This window comes from Podarcis bocagei (assembly GCF_964188305.1).
Source record: "Podarcis bocagei genome assembly, chromosome: 2".
NCBI classification, from domain to species: domain Eukaryota; kingdom Metazoa; phylum Chordata; class Lepidosauria; order Squamata; family Lacertidae; genus Podarcis; species Podarcis bocagei.
In genome coordinates, this window is record NC_138126.1 from 101,479,080 (window position 1) to 101,506,298 (window position 27,219).

At 44.8% G+C, this 27,219-nt stretch overlaps 2 protein-coding genes across 6 annotated transcripts; both read left to right on the plus strand.

The window, feature by feature from the left end:
- Positions 1-1,340: 1,340 nt before the first annotated feature.
- MAFG (MAF bZIP transcription factor G) lies at positions 1,341-14,564 on the plus strand. 4 transcript variants are annotated; one of them, XM_081184838.1, is made up of 3 exons: positions 1,341-1,415; positions 7,997-8,058; positions 8,144-14,564. In XM_081184838.1, the coding sequence occupies exons 2-3, from the start codon at positions 8,023-8,025 to the stop codon at positions 8,594-8,596; spliced, it is 489 nt and encodes a 162-aa protein (XP_081040964.1). In that variant the 5' UTR covers positions 1,341-1,415; positions 7,997-8,022; the 3' UTR covers positions 8,597-14,564. The 4 variants fall into 4 exon arrangements, with proteins under 4 accessions (XP_081040964.1, XP_081040966.1, XP_081040963.1 ...); XM_081184840.1 differs by lacking the exon at positions 1,341-1,415 and adding an exon at positions 1,587-1,722; XM_081184837.1 differs by lacking the exon at positions 1,341-1,415 and adding an exon at positions 4,060-6,347.
- A 168-nt stretch (positions 14,565-14,732) lies between these two features.
- Positions 14,733-27,001, plus strand: SIRT7 (sirtuin 7). 2 transcript variants are annotated; one of them, XM_081184833.1, is made up of 10 exons: positions 14,733-14,849; positions 16,782-17,989; positions 19,123-19,227; positions 21,378-21,448; positions 21,594-21,666; positions 22,655-22,753; positions 22,840-23,076; positions 24,914-24,994; positions 26,013-26,119; positions 26,519-27,001. In XM_081184833.1, exons 2-10 carry the CDS (start codon positions 17,585-17,587, stop codon positions 26,718-26,720), a joined length of 1,380 nt encoding a protein of 459 aa, XP_081040959.1. In that variant the 5' UTR covers positions 14,733-14,849; positions 16,782-17,584; the 3' UTR covers positions 26,721-27,001. The 2 variants fall into 2 exon arrangements, with proteins under 2 accessions (XP_081040959.1, XP_081040960.1); XM_081184834.1 differs by lacking the exon at positions 14,733-14,849 and having other exon boundaries at positions 17,547-17,680; positions 17,852-17,989.
- The last annotated feature ends 218 nt before the right edge of the window (positions 27,002-27,219 follow it).

Genomic DNA, 27,219 nt, shown 5'->3' on the forward strand with positions numbered 1-27,219 from the left:
AAATGTTGTGTACAGTTCTGGTTGCCTCACCTCAAGGGATATTGTAGAACTGGAAATGTTCAGGAAAGGGCAACCAAAATGATCAACAGTCTTGAGCAACCCTCCTTTAAGGGAAAGGCTACCACAAATGGAAAGATGACATGATTTGTGCAAACCCATGTCTGCAGTGGAGAAAATGGACAGTGAGAAGTTTGTCTCCCACATTCAACTATAACTTGGGGCCATCCATTGAGGCTGAATGTTGGAAGATGCAGGATTGATAAAAGTACTTCACAAAGTGCATTTAAGTTGCTTCCACAAGATTCTAGTGATGGCCACCAACAGTGGATGATTTTTAAAATGGTTTAGGCAAATTCATTGAGAATAGGGCTGCCAATGGCCACTAACCATGGTGGCCACATTCTAGCTCTACGGTTGGAGGCAGAATACCTCTGAATACCAGTTGCTGCGAATCAGAAATGGGGAGACTGCTATTGCACTAGGGTCTTGCTCGTGGGTCCTCTAGAGGCATCCAGTTGACCACTATATGAGGACAGGATGCTAGACTGGATGGGTCATTTGTCTGCTCCATCAGAGCTCCTCTTACCTTAGGATCCGTGGTTAGCAAACTTTTAATCTGTGAAACAGGGCTAGGGTGTGCTCTCTGCCACACAAAGGCATGCATGCCTACATGACATGCACATGGTGCCCTGGGTTTCCCACACAGCTCTTCTGCTGCCCCCTCTCAAAAGTTTCTTCTCCAAGGAGGCAACAGAAGAAGGAAGGTATAAACGGGGGGCTCCCTGAGTTCCCGGTCCTTCACCCACCCCGCGGAAATCGCTCGTCTGTGAATGCCCTTCCTGAAGCTGGATCTCGACTAGGGGGCTGTTTATTAGACTCCAAGCCTCGGCCTTGATTTCATTCCTTTTGTTCAAATTCCAGAAGCCCAACGGGGCTCCCTCGGATTTGTCCCCAAATGGCTCAAGCAGCGGGGGCCTACCCACGAGACGGTGCCCCCCCAACCCACTCCCTGTAGGAGCTGCAGGCGCGACCCGCGCTTAAGGTGCTCAGCCATGGCTCTGTCCTCGCCCGCCAGGCGAGCCACTTGTTTCCCCACCGGCTCCGCAGCCCCACTCCTGCCTTCCGGCTCCTCTTTATTTCCGCCGCCACCCCACCCCCCGCTTGAATATAGCCGATATTCAGAACGTCTATCTTGAACCGTCGGAGGGGGAAACCTCCGGGCGCCTCCCCTTTAAGGCTCGGGGCGGTTGCACCGAACGGCTTCATGAATGGAGGCACGTGACCCAAACATCACGTGACGTGTCCGTGAGCGGCGGCAGCGGCGGACCCCGGACTCTCGGTCCCTCTCTGCGTGGCGGCCTCCCCCCCTCCCCGCCCCGGCTCCCCCCCTCCCCCGGCGGCACCGAGCGGAGAGGGTGAGAGACTGCGCGGGCGGCCTGGGGTGCCCGGTTCCACCTTTGGGGGAAGAGGGAGGAAGGCAAGCCAGCGCCGCCACCCCCCCTTCTCCACGAGGGAGGGAGGGAGGGAGCGAGCATTAATAAGCGCTGGGGGGGGGGCGCGCGTCTGACATAGAAGCGGGGAGGGGGGTCTTTTTAAGGGGAGCTCTGCCTCTCGCTCTCCAATTGCGCCCGGGAATTTCGGGCGCCGTGGAGTTGAGCATTTCTCTTTCCACGGTGTTTATTTATTTTCATGATTATTATCTGAAGAAGCGACTCTTGCAATGTAGGTGGAGACTTATGTTGACAGGAGCATGGGCCCCCCTCCCCAATTTCCACCCGGGAATGTTCTGGCGCGCTCGGGTGTGTGTATGAGAGAGAGAGAGAGATAATGATAATATAGTGTGGGGGGAGGGATAGGTGGGTCTAGGTGAGCGGGCTTCCGTATTTCAGCAGCCGATCTTCGTTTCCCCACCTCCTTTCTTCTCCTCTGCTCGTTGACTTCATTTTCTTTTGCTGACAGATGGGTGGGTGGCTTCCCCCCTTTCTTTCCTTCTGAGGGGTTTCTGCGGCGTGGGTGGCCGTATTTATTTCCCCACCGCTGTCGTTAGGAGGAGAGAAATGCCATTGCCACCCCACCCCCGGTTTTGCCTCGATCCTTATTGTTGTTGAGTTTGCTTCTCAAGTAGTGGGGATGAAAAAGTAGTTGGGCACCTTATTATTCCGTTTCTTTGGGCAGGTGCTCCCTCTCCCCTGCCTAGAGTGGGGGGGGGGGAAGCTGCTCCCTACACACTTGTGTGTGTCTCCAGGGATGTGCAGCCATGTCTGCTAATGTTAAAGGGCTTGCCGTGCTGACTCATCAGGTGTCTGGGTGGGGGAAAGAGTGAGTCTATGTGGGGTGGGGCACAGGAAGGGGGAAATGTAGAGAGTATTCGGGATTGGAAGGGGGGATCTAAATCACCACATTGCATCCCATGGCACAGCCTGCTGTGTGCAGAGCCCAGACACTGCTGACTCATCAACATGAGGTCACCACTAGGTATATGCTGCACAAAGGGAGGTAGGGGCTGACCGGCTGATGGGACCTGTCAAAAGGGTTAGCTGGGGGAGAGAGGGTGACTTGCTGACTCACTTTCTCTCTGGGTGATAAGGCAGAGAAGGGTGCAAGTTCAGGAGATGGTTGGGAAGAGGATTCACCTGAGATTCTTCCTCTCTGCTACTTGTCTGTATTTTGCCTGCATTCAAAATGTTGTGACAACTGTAGCTTTCTGAGCATATGTCATACAGTGTATATCCATGTGCAGTTTATGTGCATTAGGACAGAAGTAACTGTATGTGGGGAGTGTGTGTGTGTGTGTGTATGAGGGAGAGAGAGAAAAAGGGTTACTTGGCAGAACTTTGGTGAGAGACCCATTCCTAAGTGCTTGTAGATTTATATCAGTATGTATGTTTGCCCTGTCTGCTCACATGTCCTCAGTGCTCACTCTCTCTGTACATGTAGGTCTTAACTTTACTGTTTTGGCTAGCTTTATAGACTTTGTAAAATGGCAGTTCCTGAATACTTTTATGGAAATTGCTGCTCCTAGTCTATGCCGTCTTTGTCAGACAGGCACGATGTCCTCAAGGACTCTGTGAAGGTGCTTGGCATGCTGTCACACTGAAGTGGGAAGGGCACAGCGATGCAGATTCCCTTGTTTGTGCCTGCACAGCTCTGCTTGATTTGTATAATGGAGCACGTCTGTGCAACAAGTGCATGCTGTCCTACCCTGAGTCCCTTGTGTGAAGTTCCCACAGTGAAGCTAGCTGAAGCATGCTATCGTCTACAGCCACAGCTCTGGAGGGCAATCTGTCCTCTGCCAGTTTGAGAGCGGCTTGGCTACTGGGGACTGGGCAACTTAATCAGTATGTCATAGATATTTAGATTGTGATTATATGGAGATGGTTTGTGTGACAATAGCTAGCTGCGGTTTGATGTCTTTTTGACGGAGATCTCCACAAACTGATTCTAATTCTAAAACGGTAATGTTAGAAGGACAGAGAAAGTTAATCTAGTCTGATTCCATTCTCTGTAAAAGGATACTTCAAACCTAATGTTCCTAACAGACTGATGCGTAGCATGTCTCTTTCCTGGTCTCATTGTAGCAGGATAGGAGATGATTAACAGCTGTCTTGATTCTCATTCTGGGTGTCCGACATGGCAACCTGGACAATGTATTATCCCTTGGATATTTAGATAATTGCAGTGACTTACAAAGCTTGTGGCAAATAGGAAGCAAAATAGATGTGCCTTGTCTAGAAGCATTGTACAGTACTTGAAAATAATGATTCAAAGGTGTGGAGAGAGATGAGCAAGCTCAGTTTTACTGTAATTATAAATATGATGAGCTCCTCAGTGATCATAGCTAAGGAGTCTGGCAGTCTGGTAGGAAGAGGTCAGGTTACTGATTTTCGGTCCCCTTCAGTTCTGCTGAGTAAGAAGAAAACTTGTGTAAACAGCAGTTCTGAGGCACTTTCTAAGCATAGTGGGGATATTGCTGGGGCCAGTCATGTCTGCTTTGAGGAGACAGAATTCTCTAGTGACTCTATGTTTCTTGAAGTCTTAACTGGGTAAGCATCTACTTTCAGGTTAAATCTTCCATAAGTGAGAAGTTATATATAGACAAGCCCTCATAAAACACATGAAAGTCATATACTTGCAGATATGTACAGTGTAGTGTTGAAAGTACTGTTCATACTTCACCTGTTGAAAAGCCTCCCGTTGCTGTTCTCGTCATGCCCATCTCCTTTCTCATCCCTTGCAGCTGGGCCTCCTCTGATGGGGCTGTCTCTGCTCCTGGAATGGGTGACGTCACCATGTTTACACTAGTTTGATGGCACAGCTCTGTGAATCAGGAATGTTGAGAATGGGGCCTGTGTTGAATCATGCGCTCTGCTGTCAGCTCTGTTGTGAGCGAAGAATTGGCGGTGCTTGTGCTGAGTGCAGGCCTTTTGAGCTTGGCAAAATGTGTCGAGGTTGCACTTTTTCCCTTTGCAGCCGTCGCACTTGGCACTTTCCAGTGTGATCTTTCTTCGAGAAGCTGTCAAAAAGCTGAGAAATCAGCAGTCTGGGGAGTTAGACCAAGTTTGTCTCTGTCTGGATGCCAGTTATCTCTGGCCGTCCTCCTTGCATGATGTTAATAAGTCCTTCTGTGGCCAGCAAGTCAGGACTGTAGAAGGGTCTGGTGCCATCCCAATTTATGCTGGGTACAGAACACGCTAAGTTTGGTGGGGATTCCACTTCTTGACTGCCCTCTTTTGGCCTTTTAAAATCTTTCTAGTAATGAAAGTTGTGCTTGTCCTAGGCAGAGACGCAGCACACATTACTCCTTCTGATGAAACTAAGATGCCTAAGTCTCATATACAAAGATGAGTTCAAGTATCTTCATGCTTTGACCCATCAGAGTGACTGAGGTTTTTTTGCTGTGTCTCATCTTTTTCTCACAACATAGACTTCCCCAATAATTTCCTGTGCAATGAAAGAGAACTATGAGCACTAAAGATTATTTCCAGGCAGCATTTATGTCATCTCTTCCCAGATTATAATAAGTAACTTCACATTCTAAACATTGATCTCTAGACATTATATTAGAGTCCTGGACTTGCCCTATGAAAGACATTTTTGAGTTGGCTGGGCAGGGCACTAAGCGTATTTACTCTCCCACTAAGTATCTCTTTCCTGGGATATCTGTGGAACATCACTTATACTTGGCATGGTGAATCTTATTATTTCCTTACTTCTGCTGGATTTACAAACGTATGATGGGTCTTTGCTTAAGCAGTTTCTGTACTTTAGAAATGTTCAGATCACTCTCACATGAATGCTTGCAATGATGCCTAATACATTCTCACATGTCTTAAAAGAAAATCCTACAATGGGAGAAGGAGATTGTGTTTGGATTATCAGTTCTAGTACTGTGGCTATTCAGTGAGTGGGGGACTTTCGTTTACAGTTCTGCTGCTGGAGACCTATAACTGCACATGGTTTTTAAATGGAGCAAAGTCAGAAAAATGAAAGCATATACTGTTGAGAGGCATACTTGTGCATTCTGTAGCATTTATTTTACCAGTATTGAAAGAACATGATTTTTTAAAGCATTACCGTGATGACAGAGGGAAGCCTTTGCTCTGTTGCAAATTGTGTTTTGGGGGATGGCAAAACTGTGTTCCTCCTAGTCTATTCTCTGAATTAAAAAACTTAACTAGCAATTAATGTCTCTTCCCCCCATGTATTTTTAGAATGCTGACTCCCAAATGGTGAGTCCCAATACTGCCTGCAATCAGGTTTTGGATGTTATAGTGCAGCAAGCTAAGTGTATTTTCCTTCAAGATCAGTAATTGTTTGGAACCTACTTGTCAGTTTTAAAGACAAAAATAAGTTGGTAGGTCCCTCTAGTAAGACAGTTGGGACCCACTGTGTTAGTGTGCAGTAAGCCTTTAATCAGTGACCACAGCCATATCCTTTGGGCATAAGCACTTTGCTTGTCAGCAGTTTTCGGTGCTCTAGGAATATCAGAGTTGTTGCTGGCCTATTAGTGATCTTGGAAAGCGCTGAAGCCATCCCTTCTGGGGGTGCTGCTGGGGGACCGTTCCTTGGCTTTTGCTGACACTAGCTTGTCTTAATTCTCTGCTATAAATGTGAACTGATGTTTTATGCATTTAACAAACAAGAACATGGGCTGTGTGGGAGAGGCATTTATTATGCCATGTAAGTGCTGATGATGTGCCTGGTGGGAGGTGGATGTAAAAACATCCCTGTCTGGATGCACATAGTGACTCCTCTGTCCCTGAAACAGTCTTGGCCACACCAGCAGATTTTCTTCTTGCTTAGGGAAAAACCGTGGCTTCTGAACTATTCCAGACAAGTAGCCAAAGGTACAGTATTTATGATGCCTAGTGTGTGTGCATTTTGGGGATGCATGTGACCTGTAAGACACGACTCATCTCTTGCTGCAATCCCAGATCTTCTGCAGCAGAACATTACTAGTGTTGCATAAAGTTCCAGATTAAGCCTTAAGAGTAGCATTACAGGATTCTGCTTTCTTTTTTGTTTGTGATATGTGGTGGACTGTTCTGGCTTATACCGACAGCTACACCAAGGTATGTGATGTCTTTTTTATGAATCCACTTTTGTCTGCTGGTTTCAAAAAGAACATTCTAATAATGTACTCGGCAGTAAAAATTTGCTTGCAAATGTACTTGCTGTCCCATGTGTCTTGTGAATTCTGGCATTGCAACGCTGAATTTTATTCTCGCTAGACTAACACAATGGATGTAAAATTACTAAATGTAAAAGTATAATCAGTGTGGGTTCTTTAATTTGCCTTCTGATTTCCTGAGCTTTAACTATAAAAACCTGATTACACTTCCCAGGCTTATTTCTGAAATCATAATTGCTGGAATCTTGAGAATCTTTAAACTTTTTTTTAAAAAAGTTGCATTTGGCATAGATTTCCCTAGCGACACACATTCTGGAAGCTTAGAACATAGTGACATGAAACCAGTAAGCCAGCCTTTCCTAATCTTGCACCCTGTACTACAACTCCCATAATTCCTAAACATTGCCTATGCTGGATGTATCTTCTAGAATTTGTAGTCTTATTATTATTTATTTATTTGAACCCCATCTACTAACTATCCAGTTCCTTCCTTCCTTCCTTCCTTCCTTCCTTCCTTCCTTCCTTCCTTCCTTTCTCTCTCTCTCTCTCTCTCTCTCTCTTTCTTTCTTTCTCTCTCTCTCTCTCTCTCTCTCTCTCTCTCTCTCTCTCTCTCTCACACACACACACACACACTTGTGCATTTCCTCCAACCCCAAAATGGCTCCCAAATGTTGAGTCCCTATGGGGCAGTTTTCCAGGAGCCTATATGCTCCCTATCATTCCTTCTTCTCGCTGCCTGCCACCCCCTGTGTCTTGCTATTCAGTTTCCCAGACAAAGAAACACTTGAGACAGGTTGGGTCAATTCATATGCACCAGCTTCTGTCATAGGGAGTATTTATGAAGACTGCTCCCACACAAACTCTCTAGTTTATGGGGTGTCATCGTAGCTCGTGTAGCTTTCAGCCCAATCATGGAAAGAGAGACAGGCTGGTTCCCTGGCAAGCCTCTGGGGCTACACCTCTCCTGCTTGGTTATACTACGAAGCATGTACTGTAAGCAAGGCTGTTAGTATGCTGAGTCAGCATGACTGGCTCGGCACAGGCGTGCAGGACCCTGGCTGCCAGGCTATTTTTAAATGTGGCTTCATCCTGCTCTGGCTCCTCCCAGGGTTCTTAATTTCCCCCCTGCCATTTGCCTTCATGTATTATAGAGAACTGTGGGGCTGGTAGGGACAGAGGTGGCAAGGAGCTGTTGTAAGTCTCTCTGTTTGGTTCATGCTGCGTGGAGTGCATAGGGATTTGTTCCAGCAGGGAGCCCTTCCCACTTCCCTGCCTGGTTCCTGAGCCAGATAAGTAGAGATCTGTAAATGAGGGCTCAGGATCTTGAGTTTGATGGTGACCTCTGGCCGTTCTCTTTTCTTGCAGAATCTGACTGTGAAGGCTTGCGTGTTATGACGACCCCCAACAAAGGAAACAAAGCCTTGAAGGTAATGGGGCACGAGTGGGGCTGAGCCGTCCGTGGACACTACCAGAGCTCCCGTGATACATGTGTTCCCTTCTGTGTCCCCACAGGTGAAGCGGGAGCCAGGTGAGAATGGGACCAGCTTGACAGATGAAGAGCTGGTGACCATGTCTGTGCGGGAGCTGAACCAGCATCTGCGGGGCTTGTCCAAGGAGGAGATCATCCAGCTAAAGCAACGCCGGCGGACCCTGAAGAACAGGGGTTATGCTGCTAGCTGCCGTGTCAAGAGGGTGACACAGAAGGAGGAGCTGGAGAAGCAGAAGGCAGAACTTCAGCAGGAGGTGGAGAAACTGGCCTCGGAGAATGCCAGCATGAAAATGGAACTTGATGCCCTGCGCTCCAAGTACGAGGCGCTGCAGAACTTCGCCCGGACCGTGGCCCGGAGCCCTGTCACCCCTGCCCGGGGCCCCCTTGCCGCCAGCATGGGGCCCCTTGTGCCCGGCAAGGTTGCCACCACCAGCGTCATCACAATAGTGAAATCCAAAACGGACGCCCGGTCTTAGTGAAAGGAGCACTGCCTGGGCTTGTGTGTGCAGGGCAGTTAGGCACAAAGCTCATCCGGAATCCCCAAAGCACAACCCTCTCCCAGATGGCCTAGCCCACACAGGCACACGCTGGCCTGCTTGTCACTGCAGTCCCTTTGTTTTTAGCTTTGTTCTGGTTGGTGTGACTGATGGTAATGCAACCCTTCTGTGTGAGCAGAACCTTCCACCCAGAGGTATTCTGGGGACAGAGACTGAAGGACCTCGGTACTCTAGCCAAAGAGATTCTCAGCAGCATGGAATAAATTCTTGGGGAGAGAAATCGCCCAAAAGGGGGAGGGCAGAGGTCATAGAAAGTTGGAAGACCTGCTGTCAGTGATGACTTATACCATTCTTCCAGGGTTGTGTGTCAGCTGTCCAGTCTGCTGCTTGTAAATTGCTTGGTATCAGTGGCTATAATGGGGGTAGTTTGTGTAACCATGTTTATATTAACATCTAGTTGCGCCTTTTATGTTTAAAGGTGGGATTCCTTAGGACTTTTCCTAAAAGGGGAGGGAAGGGGCAAAACTGCAGTTTCCTGGTGTCTGTGCTGCTGAGAAGGGAAAGGAGCCAGGAATGGGCACTGTTGTAGCCTGCCTGTCAGGTAAAAGGCAGGTTCTACCCTGGTGACTACAGGCCGGTTTTGTGCCTAATGTGTTGCACTGAACAAGACCAAAATCACTAGTTGTTTCCTGTGTTTGGAGAGTATCAAGTGTCTCTAGTGTGATGGTTTACACAAGTCTATGTGGTTTTAAATAGCCCTTTATTTAAGAGAGAAACATTCATTTGAAATAATTCTTAAATGATCTAAGTCTCAAAACTAAAACTGGATGAACAACTTGGATTTAATAGTCTCCTTTTTAACCTGAGAAGGGTGAGAATATTTGACTGTCATATTCCTGGAGACTTTGCTAATTTCAAAGAAAAGAAAAAGAAAAGCAAATTTTAAAAGTTTCTCGCTAAGTCTTTGTGGCTCCAAGGTTGTTTTTTATAAAGAGTTATCAGACTTTTATTTATAAATAATGTGGGGGGGGGGGAGACAAAAAAAGGCTAGTCCTGTTTGATATCTTTTTGCAATTGTACCAAAAGTGACTTATTCTTGAACTCCTCACCCGCTTCTTTTGTGCTCCTGTTGTGTTTAGTTGTCTGTGCTCTGAGGTCTTGTGTGGCGCTGTGATGTGATGGTGCCAATGGCCATCTTTGCTGTGTGGATGTCCTGTGAGCATTCTTTTTTTTGCTGCTTTTCCTGGGCTGAGGGCAGGGCTTTCTTGGGCATTTCCCAATGACCTTCTGACGATCCTCTCATTAGAAGGTTTATCTGTTTATGATGGCCTCACTTCCTCGGCTGCTGAAGTCTGAGGTAAATTGGCTCTTCTAGGGTGTTGCTGAAACTGAATAAATCAGGCATAGGCAAACTCGGCCCTCCAGTTGTTTTGGGACTACAGCTCCCATCATCCCTAGCTAACAGGACCAGTGGTCAGGGATGATGGGAGTTGTAGTCCCCAAAAATATCTGGAGGGCCGAGTTTGCCTATGCCTGGCATAAATTATAACTGGCAGACACTCTTGCCTTCCCCATGCCACTTTGCATCACAGAGTTTGCTTTCCTGTGGATACTGGGTCTCTAATGGTCAGTCCCAACATGTAAAAAAGGTTGGTTAGAGGAGGCCACTGCCCATGCTGCAGCAACATGAATCAGTTAGTGGAGCTGGCAATGTAACTAACTCCAGTATTTCCTAGGGTTGGGCCACAGGCTGCATATATCTAGGTTCATTCCTTGGGAAGAATTATTTTGCTGTCAATGCTACCATCAACTTACCTCCTGGCTGTTGTTTTCTATTCTTGGGCATGTTGAGAAGTACTTGGGAAGCGCCAATGGAAACTCCATAGAGATTCATGAATGTGTGATTGTCAGTGTGACCCAGGAAAATCCAGCTTTACTATTTATTTTCTGGATGCTCATAAAGTGTTGTTGGAAGCCTGGTCACGAGGTTCTCCAAAGGAGAACCTTCTGACAGCCTGCTCTTTTCTGAGAGGAGGAGTTGCCCTGCCTTCTGTGCTGCTACCCAGAAGTGTTTGGTTCACAGGGAGCAGGTGGTCATCCCATTATCAAGAGGAGCATGTTGGGACTTTGGCAGTATATATTTGTCAGGCTATCTCTCTAGGTGTGCGCTTAAAACTTGGGGCTTTGCCTAGAAAACAGTGTTCTTCAGAGCAAGCACAGCTAGTGAGTCCTAGTCAAGACCACGTTCAGAAATCTTGACTGAAGCAGCATAAGAATAGCATTATAATTGGCAGACACTAGAACCCTCCAGCTCTTACGCTATTGCCAGCAGGATCGAGAAACTTGCATAGCTCAGGCTGGGCAGTACAGAATCCAGTGGCCTTTCAAACTGACATTCTACTAGATTTGGCCTTCACGGCTAAAGAGAAAAACTTCATGGCCAATTTTGAAGCAAAGAGGTCAAATTCGTATAAGCTGAAGGGCCAAATTCCTACTCAGCAGATACCCAGGGACAGCACTCAACAATTTCCATTGAAAATGTTTTTTCCATCTCAGTTTGCTGAAAATTAATTCCCTGGAGTCATCTTCCGAATAACCCACTCAGTGTGAGAATTTCACTGCCTAGAACATCTCCTAGGTGCAAGAAAGAAACAAAGCTTTAAATGAGGATTATTTGTTGAAAGTCCTCTTCTTGAGCTCTTTCCAACTGCAAGCTTGCTGTTTGCAATGTAAAGACAGGGCTGCTCTCTACCACCAGTGGTTCTTGTAAATATCGCAACCATTCTTTCGACATGGCAACCTGGGGTGCTTTTCTGCTGTCTTTTGAATGTGTAGACTGCAAATATGCAGTTGGCAGTACAGGAACAAGGAAGAGCAAATGGAAAAAGAGTGGGGTGGGGTGGGGTTAAATAACAAAAGAGCTCTGGGGTGGATGTACACTTAGCTTTGCTGGAGATTCCACCAAAAATCATATTGGCTACTCCATACTGCATATTTAGAAAGAATAGGTAAGGGGCTGCTATTGGCAAGGCAGCACCTTTCCCCTACTAAGGCTGTTAGGTGTCCGACCTGAAAAAGATTGAATTGTATGGGGTATGTTAGGGCTGCTGTGGGTCTGATGTGAGCTTGTAAGGTCTGGTAAGGCTCCAGGGATTTATGACTCTCACTCCTGGTTTAAAAGGTTTAGAAACCATTGGAGGATTGATTATGTAGGATTGCTGGGTCCAGAGCTGTCCTACCTTTTATTGTTTTTTAATCCTTCTACCTCTCTGTACATCTTTCCCTCCCATCTTCAAGCTGTGCATATTTTCTTCCCCTTATTGCCTTCCATTTTCTAGTCCTTGCCAAAGAAATCCAAATTCTGTGAAAACCAAACAGTTGTAATCTGAGGAAGCAATATTTATGCAAACTTGTCAAACTGAGAAACCACAATAGCATGTAACTTGGGTTTCCTGGTCACCAAACTGACAAGCGAGAGGTGGGGTGTGTGTGTGAAGTGAAATCTTAGGTCACGTCATAGCTGGCTTTTGAGAGTCACGTGAAGGGCAGTTCCATGGGCTGCCATGCTCCCTTGATGAGCAACAACTCTTGAATGCCAGCTGTCTGACCTCCACCTGCCTCTCCATTGGCATTGGTGTGCTTCTCTGTACTGTATACTGCTCCATGGAAAGCAGGGTGACAACACCTTTGGTGGTAACTTTGATATTTAAACACAGCTTGTATGAGAAAGTGATTGAGTGGGGCTGTCTTTCTGGGGTAGAAGTTTCTTTTCAACAAACCTTGTTGACTCTTATCATGGACATATTGTCCAGAACAGTTCTTAACAGCTTGCTGGAGTTGGCCGGGCTTCCCTTGCTGCTTCCTCTTAATGGGTTGTCTACTGTTTCCATCTAGATCTAGGATAGCAAGAAGGGCTTCTACTGAAAGTCTCTCCTCTAGAGTTGCAACTCGTGCGCTTTCCGAGGCCTAAAGAGGCGAGACGCTGTCCACAGCTGGGTTTGTTGGAAGAAGTTGCAGGTGCATCACCTTGAATACAGCAGGTGTGTTATCAGGCATGTTCTGGCTTTGGAAAGTGGGAAGGATTGAAATGAAAGTGATGAATCTTCCAACACTCAAGGGGCCCTTCAAACCTCCCATCTTCCTTCACCCAGTTTCAGTCCGTCTCCTACTGTTTATGAGTTCTTTCCATCCCAGGTGCCCCTCTCAAGCCCTTCCCCTTGATTTCTCTTTCTGGTATATAGAATACGGAGTGTGATGGTTCTTGTTTTCGAGGTGCTTGTTTGTTTGGTTTTTCTGCTGTGAAGGGTGTTGTGTGTTTATTTCTCCTTTTTTATTATGGGGCATTTTGTTTGATGCAACAGGTGGGGAGCTTTGCTTTCTACTTAGCTGCAGAGCAAGTACGTGAAGTATAATTCCGCCCACATGTGGCTGGCTTGTGGCGGGGAGGGGGAGGGGGGCTTGTTTTATGTCGTGGTGAATTGTGTAAAAGTGATCTCTTTGATTATGGAACAATTATTTTGCTTTGGAAAAAGCAAGCAAGACTGCAGGCTAGGACTAGGGTATTTGACACTTAGGCATGGGTGGGGATTGCTCAGCGTTTGCGCATGGGGAATGTGCCCTCAGGTTGGATAGCTGTGAGTGTGTGAGTGCATAGATACATGGACACACACATCACATGCATTCATGCTTAAAAGTCATGCATTCCTTGTGTCAGATGTTCCTTTTTGCATCTCTTGTACCCTTGGCACACTCCAGAGATGTTTCAAGTTGGCCTTGGCAGGGGGTTGGACTAGATGACTTTTGAGGTTCCTTCCAAGTCTATGATTCTACGCTTTCTTCATATGTTACCTTTAAACAGGATTGGCATCCTGTGTATTGATGAAGCTGCACTCAGAATTGTAGCTGAGCTCCAGCGGCATCTTGCCTTCCCTTCCACTGGAAAACGCAAGCACTTATTGACAGCCCCCCCCCCTCTCTCTCTCTCTCACACACACACCTTCCTGATGTCTCAAGCTATATTTTGTCAGAAAAAATGCTAATGCACAGGAAGGTCATTTCCTGTTTGATAACATTGCTGCTTTCTTTGATACCTGCAGTAGCAGGTAGCTGTGGCTGCTAAAACAGAGGTTCTTCCCCATGTTGAGAGACCAGGACAGTATCTCATGGCAGTCTTGCTGTGAACGTCAGGCAGGTTCTTCCAAGAGATGAGGATTTATGTTTTCCTCTCCCGCTATCTGATGTATACAAGCTCCGGACACTTGTGGCTGTCACCTGTATGAACACTGAGCAGTTGAAGTGAATAGTCTCCTCTTCCCCAATGAAGGTATGTTACTGTCTGGCTAAGGCAAGGGGGGTTGTTATCTTCAGAGAGTTCCAAAGCAAATCCTACTTGTCGTTGCTCTTGCCCTCACCTGCAGTTTGTTCTGAGTTTATTACACCCTTTGCCAAAATGGAATATTATGGAGAAAAACAATACAAATAAGAATATTCAGAGCACTTAATGAGACGGGCTAAGGACTTTTCCTCCCCACCCTCCAGATGTTGAGGATAGTCCTTACAACATATTGATATAAGAAATACACTGCTGCTTTAAAATGTTTCTTAAAAAGGGGGGAAGAGGAGTATTTTGATAAATAAATAAATAAATAAATAATCTCAATCTCCAAAGCTAATAAAACTGGAGATTAATTAATTCTATGTGCCAGGGGTGTAATAGCATATTGTCAAGTCCTGGGGCTCTTCTATACAATGGGAGAGCCCAATGAATTAATCAGTATTTATTGCTAAATTATTGTCCTTTTTCAATCTGTAGATATCTGATAACTGTTGGGGATTTGTTGCCACTGCCCCAGTGGAGGTGTTGTTAATTTATTTATGTATATAGTGTATGTTTGTTGATATGAAGCATTCTTTATTTTGTATATGACCAATAAACATCTTTAAAGAGGCTGGTTCCTATGATATTACTGACTAAATTTAGACTGGCAGATTTGTTTCCTGTTGCTGACTGAATTGACTGAGGCTTGGTTGATTTCATGCAGTGAATGTACCTTTTTTCCCTGCTGTAGAAAAAAACCCAAATTTGCTTCCTCTTAGGGACTTCCCAAACAATCCATTTTATCACAATACTTGTGCAATTATTACCCATTTGTTGCAAGCAATCCAAGTAACTTTTCTCAAGTTTGCACTTCTGATGCCTTCTTCCCGCACTAGATGGATATTTTCTACCTTTGTAAGTCTTTCTTCAATTAGCATATATGTTGCTGTTCTGCCTGCTGTGTGGAATTGTGTTGTCATCCCTCATGACATCAAATAATTTGTTTATACTTTTTTCCATTTTTTAAAAAAAGAACTGCATCTCCAGTTGTGCTGAGCACTTGGAACATTTCACTACTTAGAAAAAGTTTTAAAAGCATGAAGTCTGTTGCTTTCCTCATCCACTACCCTGCTATTTTTTTAAAAAAATCACTCTTCATAAAAAAGAAACAATTCTTTGCTGATTTTATGCTGTTCAATTGTAAATAGCCAGTTGTAACTTAAAAAAAAAAGACATTGCAGCAAAGCTATTTCCTTACTAAAGCAGATATAAGGTACTGCACTACTGGAGCTAGAGTTTGACTAGTATTAAGGGTTATATTTTATTTAATTGCTTAAGAGTGGCTAGCTTTTGTATGGACATGCTCAGGTCCTTCAGTCAATCTGGAGGTCAATCTAATTCTGTGTGATTGACTTACATATAAATGGGCCAAGGATGGGGCCATAAATGCAGTTGACCTCAACTTTGTGATTCAGAAACAGGTCAAAGCACAAGACAAATGCCCGTTTCTGTTCTCTTGTATTGGGTAAAATCAGAGCATCATAAACTTCCTATATCCCAGGCCAGTAAAAAATTATTGGTGGTTTTTACTCCACAGTGGATGTTGAGATGATGATGATTAATTCATCTACCACCCTTTGTGAAAGACCAAAGGGTTGTTTACAACATAAAACATAAACAGTATATGTCAATATGTCACATGATAGTTATTTAAAGTAGTGTAAAAGAGACATAATTAATTTGTTTTTGTAAATTAGCATGAGAAACAAATCATAATTAACAATGTAATGCATAAAACCTGTGCTATCACACCAGAATTCCATGTATTTTGGTTTTGGCCAGTGCTGCTGGGAGGTACACACTTTCTGTCTGAAGGCAGCAGTCCTTATTAGCCCCCCACTTCCCCATCAACAATTTTCCAGACCTATTCCGCCCCCCGCCACTCAATTTTGAAAAATAAACCAAACAGACTAAGACTTATTTTAATGTGTTTATTATGATAAGTAATCCATGTGCCTGTGATAGGCTACTGACTTTGTGTGGCTTTTGCTTGCTCATGTCACAACGTTGTTTATAGTCATAACAGGACTATAAGTCAGGACTAAGTCAGACATCTGGAATTACAGGGCAGAACTAGCTGCATAAGCTTCTACAGTACAGTGGTACCTCGGGTTAAGTACTTAATTTGTTCCAGAGGTCGAACCTGAAACTGTTCTTAACCTGAAGCACCACTTTAGCTAATGGGGCCTCTCGCTGCCGCCGTGCTGCCGGAGCACGATTTCTGTTCTCATCCTGAAGCAAAGTTCTTAACCTGAGGTAATATTTCTGGGTTAGCGGAGTCTGTAACCTGAAGTGTATGTAACCCGAGGTACCACTGTATATGGATGGCTCGTCTCTCTTTGTGTCTCTTCTTTTAACTTGTGATATTCTTCTATGTTTAACTGTAAGTGAAAAAGAGGTGAAATAAGCATAAGGGACAAAGGAAACTGTTTTATAGAGTCAGATCATTAGACCGTCTATCTCAATACAGTATTGTATACAGTACACTGACGGGCAGCAGCTCTCCAGCATTTCAGAAAGAAACATTAACAGCCCTACCTGAAAATGCAGGGACCAAACCTGCAGGTAGAACTGGGGGCGCTTGCTTTATATATGAAGGACCATGCTGGTAACAGCAAAGTCGCTGATTTACAGCATGGGGCTTTCATTTCTGCTGTAATTAAAAAAGAAAAGCTAGTGTCCAGCTATAGCAGCAAGGATGTGCACAGCTTATGGGGTATAATAAGGAACATTTGACAGCTGTCAAATAAGAGAAGGTCAATTGCTCACTTTCTCTGCCTTCCTTAGATCATTTGCTGATGCTGCCAATTGTATAGAAATGACCAGATCTGCACAGTTGCCTCGATTTCTGATTTTCCATTGGGGGAAAAGTAATCACAGAAAACTGGTGCTTCACAGCAGTTATGAATGCCAGCTGTTGACTCCTTTAGCTGTAATTTCTTGCTCGACCGTCAGGACTGTTAGACAAAATGCTCAGATTGTATCAGCCAACGGTTCATGGGCTTAAGATCTCGGTCCCCTCTTTCGGGAAAACGGCAGGAGGGGAGGTGAATATCAAATCTGAAAACGACCTGGCCAGAACTAGCGCAGCTCCGGCGTGCCTACGGTTGGAAAGTGCTCGGCTGCCACCACTCTTTCTACCTCAATGCCAGCGCGGAGCAGCGAGATTCTAGCGAAAAGATACCGGAAAGAGGCGGGCGTCAGGCTAGCCTGAATGCGGACCGGCGCTTTCGATCTACTGCTCGGAAAGCGAGAGCCTCCGGCGCTTTCTCCAGCCGGAGGAGTGAAAGCCGCCATGGGCTGCGAGTCTCTCTTCACGGAAAGAGATGCCTGTAGAGCGTCGTCGTTCTGGCATCTCTATGACGGAACCCTTGTAGCCCTTGGACAGGAAGTTCCGGCGAGGAGCCTCGTTGGCCCTTCTAGCCTCCTTTGTGAGGAGTTCTGAAAGCGATCCTCGTCACCTTCTGTCTCTCTGAATGGCCGCAAAGTAAGGGCACTCTAGCTTCCTCGGTCGCTGCTCTGGGAGGCCGGAAGCGGAAATAGCGGAAACCACCGGCAGGGCCAGTTGGTACCCGGAAGCCACCGGGACGATGGCGGCTGGTTGGAGTTTGAGCCGCTCGGAACGGAAAGCGGCGGCTCGTGCCGAGTTCCTCCGGCAGGAAGAGCAGCGGGAGCGACGGAGACAGGTACCAGGACCTGCGGTTGGGGCGAGGGGGTTGTGGGTCTCGGTAGCGCTTGTGGGCGCCGGTGTTTCTGCCTTGCGTCCACGCCCCCTTCTTCCCCATCAACCTCCCCCTTCCTCTGTCTCTCTCTTTCTCTCCCTCCCCGTCTCTTTCTCCCCCGCCGTTCGGCGCCAGGTGTCGCGGATCCTGCGCAAACCGGCGGCCGAGCGGAGCCCCGACGAGACTGCGCTGCTCTCTGGCTGTCAGGAGATCGTTCGGGATCTGGAGCGACTTGGCAAGAAGCGCGAGAGGCTGCGGCGGCGGCTGGAGGAGGTGTGTGCGCCTTGCTAGCTATGCCCCCCTCGATGCGTAAACGAGCGCGAGTGAGTACGGAGGAAGGAGGGTTTCTCGGCGGGGCAGCCACGTCAGTCGCTCGCCGGCGGCAGAAGCAACACCGAGTCACGCGTGGGGCACCCTAAGTGGGCGCTAGTCTGCAAACGAGCCTGTTAGCCTTTACGGTGCTACAGCGACGCTTCACTTCTGTTGGGATTAGAGTGAAGGAGTGAGCTAGTGAGAAGGACGGAGGGGATGAGCATCTGGTATTACCCATGTATACATTTATCTTGCTTGTTCAAGTACTACCCCCGGGTGACAAAACACACAGTGGAAAGTATGCTTGCTTTCCTACACTGCTTAGTGTGGCTTGCCTAGGCCTCTGATTATTCTATTTTTACTACCTGAGAAAACTTACTCAATTTAATTTTTTTAATTTAATATATTTAGGCTGTTTTTCTGGGCAAATGTCCATCCATGGCAGCTTGTGTTCAAAACCTATATACACTTAGAACTATCCTTTAACAGCAACCCCCACCGTTTTTTAAAGCAGAGCCAGGAAGAACATAGTTCAGTCAGACCATTATCTAGCTGATATATGTCATATTCGGAAGACCAGTTAAAAAGTGAAAAGTGTTTCTGAAAACCCTGCAGTGTAATTTGACTGAGGGCTTTATTTTCCTACAGGCAGGGGAGCCAGTTGCTGTTAGAGTAGCATTTAAGTTGGCTTTCAGTTGTTACAAAATCAAACTTCTGCTACAGCCCAAAGTTGATTTGGTCCATGTGCTTGAAAGTAAGTTCTGTTACATCAGAACGCCTTCTAAAGAGAAATGTTTAAGGTTAATGCTCTTGTTAGCCATCTCCTTGTTCTTGATGAGCTGGTCCCCCCTCACTTATTCCCACATGTCATTAATGTATCCTGTTTCTGACATGTAAGATGTTTCTACTGAAGCTCGCTCTTCTATTTAATGTCCTCCTTTACAAAGCTTGTAGAGTTGAGGACAAAAGAAAGAGAGCAAAGGGAAGAGACTAAAAGACATGGCTGAGTTTATGTCATGTGATTAGAATTGTACAGGGCTTAGCTGAAGTGGTCCTTTGGAAATAATTTCAGTCCCTCATTCATCCACTCTTAGGTTTGTGATGAACCTGAAGAGTTGAAAAGAAAAGTCAGTAAGCTCTCTGCAGCTGTGCAGGGAGCAAAGCATCTCATCATTTACACAGGAGCTGGCATCAGTACGGTAAGACTGTGTGGTTGGCTGTTCTAAAATCACCTGGTACAAGATCCTATAGTGGTTTGTATTTATTAGTGTGTGGCTACACATTATGTTCACCATGCAAGAGCAGTCCAGCTCTGACTCTTGAGAATCCTGTAGGCTCCCTCAGCAACAGATAAATATAGAAGAAACTGTATTCAAACTACTTTTGTTCCCTCCTAGGGACAATTACCTGTTAATGAGAGAGGTAAGCAAAAATAAAACCAGCTTGCATGTTTGATTGTGATTCCTGTCCAGTGTTCTCTGTCTGTTGTTTGGGGAGTTTGCAGAACAAGAAGAGCTAGACTGCTCTCTTGTGGTGAGTATAACATGTAGTGTGACTCTTGAGGTGAGTTGGGCCACATTCACAAGTGAAACAGAACAACTGTTTTGAACTTATGAAAATAGTTTGTTGTAGTATTGTTAACAGCTTTCTTATTTAGAGGTAGGGAAGAGGCACTCCCAATCTGAAGTATGGGAAATGTGGATACTGAGATGATGGAACAACTGTTTTGAATGTATGCAGGAAAATGGGAAGCTGTCTTATATGCAGTCATAGAATTGGTGTGTCTAGCTGAGTATTGCCTATTCTTTTTGTAAGCTGATTTGGGTTTTTTCTACTATCAAATGGTATATAGATTTCATGAAATAAATAAATATACTGACTGACAGCGACTTTTCAGCACTTCAGATGAGACTTTTGTAGCCCAATTGAAGCTGTGACCTTTTGCATGCCAGGCACAGGTGGTGGTGACAACGTTGTGGAGTTGCATGAAATACTGATTTCAGGATTTCAGAAGCATTTTTAACTGATTGGGTGGGAATTCTGGCGTCTCAGAATTCATCTGATTTTGCATTGGATAGTTAATTAGTTGCCTGACCCCCTTTGAGATAGATTAAGGTTTTGCCATAGAAGAGGTTGTGTTAGAACTACTCTGGATAATAAGTGGGTGACATGCTAGATACGTTAAAGGAACACCAGTTTTAACTGTCACTTTGATTCCTCGTGTCTCAGAGAAACAACTAGCATTTTGCATGCCCACCTAAGAACCAGCCTACATAGCCAGTCTGCATATTATGTTGCTTCATGTTAAGGAACATGTCTCTTTCAATCTAGAAGACAGAAGACTCCTTTCAGAAAGCTGTCTCTAACAGGAAAGATGCAGAATCATCATGTTCTTGCCTCTGGCTGTCCCAGGTTATTGGGAAGAAAAGAGCATTTTATAAGACTTGCCTTTGGCAAAGCAGCTGTTGGACAGTGGGAGATGCTGTTTGGCTGGCTGGGTTTTTCCATTCTGTTATGTTGTGCAACTACTGTATTTTTTCGTGTATAAGACGAGGATTATTTATTTAAAAATTAAGTTAAAATTTGGGGGTCTTATACACAGATAGTGCAGTGTGGTGACGGGTGATAGGTTGCAGGAGATTGTCATCTTTGATTGGGTGGTTGATTGGTGGATGCGGCAAGATCTGTTGTGGCTTTGCTGCCGCTGCGGCAATTTGGTGGGCAATTGGTGAGTGCTCTTGGCGACCGTGCTTATGATTGATGTCATCGGCAATGCGTGAGAATGTCTGACAATACAGTTATTGTTCTATAAGCTCTGTAACTGGGCAATCCCCCTCAAAAAAAGTTCAACAACTCTGGGCAATCCTCCCCCCAAAAAGCTTAACAACTCTTGGCAATCTCCTCCCATTTTCTTAATTTGGAGTCCCCAAAAATAGGGGGCGTCTTATACACAGGGGCGTATACTGTATATACATGAAAAAATAATCTGCCTTAGCAATTTGGGAGGCAGAAGAGCAGGGCAGATGAATCACATGTTTGCCATGTGAGCAGCATATGAACCTTAAGTGCCCTAGCTAGGAAGAAGTTTGGAATAAGATTTTTCCTGATGGAGAAAGATGTTGAGGCCATTTCTCAGGCAGATTTCAGTATGGTGTTAGTTGACCGATGGGGGTAGGTGCTTGCATAATGAAGGGCCTTCAGTTTTGGATGATGGTAGCAGTGGAGAGATGTCTGAGCAGGAAACTATGGGGGTTGGCAGGGCTTTTAGGATGTGACAGACAAAGTTGCTGATGAGTGTGGCTGTGTATTGCTGAAGGTCCCTTTTCTCTTATGTCTCCTGGTAACACAGGCAGCCTCAATTCCTGACTACAGAGGCCCTAATGGGGTGTGGACAATGCTGCAGAAAGGGAGGAGTATCAGGTAACCAAAACTTGACCGTTCAGATGCTTGCCTGGTACTTGGGAAATTTCTTAGAAGATCATTTCGGCCTCCTCAGAGAAGGCTCCACTGGAACATGTGAGATTGACTACCGATATTTAATACAGTTTTTATCTCCACTTGCCAGGGCTGTGGATCTGAGTGAGGCAGAGCCCACACTCACCCACATGAGCATCGCCTGTTTGCACAACCACAAACTGGTAAGGCTGCATATTAGTCAATCCTATACTCCCGGGGGCAAAAAGAGATGGCACCAGTGGGGAACATAGTTGAGGCATTAAATGTGAAATGGATATTATGTCTGGAGAATCTGGGATGCTGGAGAGCCTCTCAGTGCAGAGGATAAGGCCATGCACAAATACTGTATTGTTAGACAAAGTGAATCAGACATGGGGCTTAGAGTAGCAGGAAGATAGACAGTCTTTGTATGTGTGTTGGAGGCTGGCACTTAGGACTCTGAAAATGAACCTCCCTGTTAGTTACTTGGTTCCTGCACAGGATTGAATTATAGGTTGAAGTGATAGCACATAAATAGATATTACTTGCTGTAAAAGGCAGCAGAAATCCACGAAGAATTAACAGGTTTGTGGCATATTGTATGGGAGGTTTATAGGCTGCTTAACACACTCTGTACTTTCTAGGTTACTTTAAAAGACTGCGGTATGACACTGTATATTGACAGCACCATAGAAGTGATGCGGCATGTGGGTTACAAATACATAGCGTTAATTTTGGCGCACTCCTTCAAGAGCTGTCTGCTCTTGAATGCAATTTCTTAAATTAGGAAATGATGGATTCGGTACCAGTCTGCGAAACCACCCAACTTGTTGACAATATTCTCTCATTTTGAATGCAAGGCTATGCTGTCTTTTATCATTAACTCTGCTACTTTCGCTAACTGGCACCTCAAATAGAGGTGAAACCGTAGTGCTCCCTCCTGTTGAGCAGTTATTGTCCACCCATGCTTTATCAGGCAACCAAATTTAGCCACTGTCTCTCTGCTCCTGCTAATCAGCTATATCTCCTCCAGCTATTTTGGCAGAGCAGTGAGAAAGGGAGGGGAAGGTTGGCTATTTAACATGCAAACTGTGCAGATCATATCTTAACTGCTGATAAAGGGAAACAAGAAGTGACTTGCTTTTAACTCTTATTTTCTCCATGCTTAACACTCTTGTTTTCCCTGTTTAGGTTAAGCATGTGGTGTCACAAAACTGTGATGGGCTCCACTTGCGCAGTGGGCTCCCTCGGGAAGCCCTATCTGAGCTGCATGGAAACATGTATATAGAGGTGAGCATATGCAGAGAGTGGGGCTTGGTGTACCATTGTACCACAGGGAATGATAACACAGATTCTGTGCTTCCATTCAAAATTAGGTTTGCACATCCTGCACACCCAATCGTGAATACGTGCGAGTGTTTGACGTGACGGAGCGCACAGCCTTGCACAGGCACCATACCGGCAGAGTGTGCCACAAATGTGGGGCACAACTAAGAGATACAATTGTACACTTTGGGGAGAAGGGCATCTTGCAGCAGCCCTTGAACTGGGAGGCAGCAATAGAGGCTGCAAGCAAAGCAGATGTGATCCTGTGCTTGGGATCTAGCTTGAAGGTAAGGCAGAAGAAAATGTCATTCGATGTACAATTGCACTATACTCTGTAGTGGTTTTATTTCAAAAATTCTAGAATTATATTGGAATCGGCAGACTGACACCTCAATTTATAGTCTTTAAGGTTTAGTGTGAAAGTGTTTGCCACAATGCAGGCACAAATATGTATGTATTTCCTCCTTTGGAGCTTCTTAGAAATGTAACAATACAATCCTTTGAGAATATTTTCCTGTGTCATTGGTTATAGCCAAATATATGCCAGGGGAAGGTTATGGAAACAGATTTCAAATATCTGGTCAAAGATAGGAAGCTCTTTAAAAAAATTAAGTCTGAAAAGGCAAGCATTTCATAAAGCAACTTGGTTTGTATGAATGTCTTGGCTTGCATTCCCCGCCCCCCTTTTCAATTAGAGATTAAAACAGGAGTGGGAAACCTTTGACCCTACAGACATTGGTGAACTGCAATTCCCATCAGCTCTAGCAAGCATGGCTGATGGCCAGGGATGACGAGAGTTGTAGTTCAGCAACATCCGGCGAGCCAAAGGTCCCCAAACCTGGATTAAAGTAAGGATGTATACAGTTAAGTGGTTCATAGCTAAATAACCCAGGATATATATTTTTTAAGTTTCCCAATAAGGCAGTTTGTATTATTTCAACATGTTAGTGTTTGCCTCTCTATGTAAATGAGAAATGTAAGAATGAACTAAAGGATACCTGAATTGGCCTTATACCATATTTGAGTAGATCACTATTTTTTAAATATAATCATATAAATCCAGAATGTGTATTCTGGATCTCTTACAGTTAAAATACAGTGGACCCATAACTTGTGGTGCAAGCATAGCACATAAAGCCAAAATTGCATATAGTCAAAACATGTTGGGAATGTCAAAGGTTTCCTGGACACCTCTATTTATTATTATTATTATTATTATTATTATTATTATTATTATTATTATTATTATTATTATTATTATTATTAATTTAATTGCCAAGGGTGTCGAGCTGAATGCGCACAAGTTAAATGTGCATAACTTGCAGGTCTGCTGTATAGCTTTATTGCTGTTAGATCCTGACACTTGCTAGAGAGCGCAATAAGGAAAGGCCCATCTAGTCCAGCATGCTTTGCAACAATCCCAGTAACTAGCTGTTACTAGATGTTCCATCAGGAATTGGCCAGTGTTTTACCAAAGGATCATGTCCTGCTTACACTTCTCCCCATCCATCTCCATACTTTAGGGTGTTTTGAGAAAGTATTTTAAGTTTAGAAAGTGTTTCATGTTTCTTGCCAAGTGGGACTGTAGTCCTCTAAGTACATTTCCCTGGGAGGAAGCCGCATTGGAGCTTGACGCCTAGGCCTGTTTGACTGTACGACTTCCGTCTAGCTGAGGTAATAGCTAGCTGAGGTGACTGCTAGTTATGTGTATTTTAATAGTTGCAATACCTGCAAAAGTGTTTGGTTCGAGTCTTTTGGGCATGCTAGCCATTGGACTAGAAATAGGATCAATTAAATTTTAGCAAAAGCCTGTGTGTTGCCCATCATCACTCCAGACAGTACACTTTAGATGTTTACTGGGACTGGTCATTTGCATTTCATAGAAATTCTGCTACAGATGTTGAATCCTGCAAAAGCCTTGGCAACCATGTAATCCTGGAAGTTGGTACCAGAAGACTGTTCCTGCTTCCCACATCCCTTCTAAGTAGTTTGCAGTAGGCATTGGTTAAAGCTGAACACAAATGACTAAAGATGAACTGTGTTGCCAAGTATCTCAAAGTTTGAGACTCCTTGCCTCTTCTAGCACTGATGAATATCTTGGTTGTGTTGTCCTTCTCACAACAGGTTTTGAAGAAGTATCCACATTTGTGGTGCATGAGCAAACCACCCAGACACCGCCCTAAACTCTACATTGTAAATCTCCAGGTTAGTTTGAGCCTTGTCATTTATGGTCAGAGCAATTTGCTCTGGTGATATATGCAAGTGTATATGATTACTTTAGTTGCTTCCATGTGTTTATAGGGTAGGACCAAAGTTCAAGGTTTATTCCGTCATGCAGCTGGACAAATTTTGTGCATTATCAAAAAATTGTGAAATATGTTTTTGTGCAGTTGGGCGTATGGGATTGAATAAAGAGCTAAGTAGTTTCTAAAGGAGAAATAGATAAGAAAAGAAATGTTTAGGTTTAAAGGATATACAAAAAATAAGCACTTGACGTGTCTGAGTAGAATGTATGGTAATGAATGTAACATCCCTATGGACCAAAACTCTCTTCATTGATTGGTCCATGGCTGATAACACACTCCTATTCCATGTTGTCACCGGCAACCTCAGCAGCACCAGCTTGCAAGGGGGCTGCAGGGCAGAGCTCTTCAGCTCTGCTCGCTGATATGTTGGAATGAAGGGGCAATAGCTTGGCGACCTTCCCGAGTGGCAGTTGCGGTGCCCCATGACAGAGCATGACAGAGAGTGGGACTGGGAATTAATCAGGAGCAAGTATCTTTGTTAAAGCCCATGCAGAGGGCTCCGTAGCAACCAGCCGTTGCCCAAATCTGCTCCTCAGTCTGCCCAGGCGAACATTGGGAGATTTTCTGGGCCAGGGAGCGCTCGTTTTTTTTAATCTTGAATTTTTGTGCCCAGGGCAAAAACCCCTGTGGCCCCATCCATGTTATGCCACTGCCTAGAAGCCATCTGGTGGATTCCTACTTATCATTGGTTGAAAGTAATTCTGTAAAGCTCACATTGTCAGATTTCAAATAAATTTTTATGTTGTTCACATGTTTATATTGAAGTTTTGTTCCTTTGCCATGGGATAAACATGTTACCAACGTTTTTACAATAAAAGTGAAAACCTAGTACGTGACACATGAGGATCATTGTGAATGTCATGGTAGCAGTGCTAAGTCAGTTCACTTCATTCACAGTATTACTGTTCTGTCTACAGTGGACACCAAAGGATGATCTGGCAGCCCTGAAACTTCATGGGAAATGTGATGATGTGATGAAGCTATTGATGGATGAGCTGGGGCTTCCCGTCCCTTGCTATGACAGGTCAGCAAAGATAATGCTCGGCTTGAGCACTGTGCCCTTATGCACTAATACTTCACTCTTGTAGACAGTAGTTTTTTGAATGAGCAGATTCTAAATGTAGGTTCTTCTACATTTAATCTAAATGTTGGTTCTTCTCTGCTTATACAATATCATACACAGAGGCTTATAATTAAATATAGCTTCTTGTTTCTTCATAATGTGATGTAATTTAAACATGGCTTTTATCAGGAAAGAAATATGCACTGAACATACTTGCACTTGTGAGGACTTGCAGTCCAGCCCTGTTTTACTGGAGTATATCATGCATGGTTCTAAACACACCCTTTCACTTGATACTTGGGCTTTATGGTAATTCTCTGTGTGCTGGAAACTTAATATTACATATTATTGTGCTTGCAGAACAAAGGACCCCATTTTCTCTTTGGCTGTTCCTCTGCAACCTGAAGAAGAAGGCAGTCATAGCAGGAGAGCTGTGGCTCCACCAGTAGGTCTTCATGAAGTGCAGCTGGGAGAGCAACAGCAGACACCCGTGGGACCCCTTTCTGGCGGCTGGTTTGGCAGGGGCTGTGCAAAAGGCACCAAGAAAAGAAAAGTGTCTTGATAATGGCATTATAAGGGTGTGTTTTTTTTAACCTTGAGGACCAACTGAAGTTGCTAAAATCAGGACAAGACCTTACACCTGCACTGGATTTGACCAGAATTGTTGGGCTAACTGGAAAAACACAGCTGCTATTTTCATAAATGTTTTGTACAACTACTCAGTTTGTAAACAGAGGCTGAAGCCTAGCTTGGTTTCTGCTATGGCTGAGGAGAGGTTGGTGTTTAATACTCAGGGCTGTCAATTATTAAATATTATTAATAAAATAAAACAATAAAAGGCAATGGCTGTGGTTTTTGTAGCACACAGCTTATATTCCCACACTTGTGTTGGTGTCAGCAACGCTGATAACTACCACATTTGGGTGTGCATGTTTTATCTAAACATGGGTCTGTTACAGCAAGGGTTACATTTTCAGAAGATGTGCAGTACAGTGGTGCCAGATTGTTGCAAGTGGTCTTGAGGGTAGGGTTGCCTCCCGTCCTGTATAATACAGGATTGC

What these genes read in the sequence shown, in the direction of transcription:
- MAFG (XM_081184837.1), top strand. Translation starts at nt 6,191, where the DNA reads ATGATGTGCCTGGTGGGAGGTGGATGTAAAAACATCCCTGTCTGGATG. An exon ending in TTCCAGACAAGTAGCCAAAG is followed by an intron (nt 6,348 to 7,996) that starts GTACAGTATTTA and finishes CTTTTCTTGCAG; the next exon opens with AATCTGACTGTGAAGGCTTG. An exon ending in AAGGAAACAAAGCCTTGAAG is followed by an intron (nt 8,059 to 8,143) that starts GTAATGGGGCAC and finishes GTGTCCCCACAG; the next exon opens with GTGAAGCGGGAGCCAGGTGA.
- SIRT7 (XM_081184833.1), top strand. Translation starts at nt 17,585, where the DNA reads ATGGCGGCTGGTTGGAGTTTGAGCCGCTCGGAACGGAAAGCGGCGGCT. An exon ending in CAGAAAGGGAGGAGTATCAG is followed by an intron (nt 21,449 to 21,593) that starts GTAACCAAAACT and finishes TCCACTTGCCAG; the next exon opens with GGCTGTGGATCTGAGTGAGG. An exon ending in GTTTGCACAACCACAAACTG is followed by an intron (nt 21,667 to 22,654) that starts GTAAGGCTGCAT and finishes TTCCCTGTTTAG; the next exon opens with GTTAAGCATGTGGTGTCACA.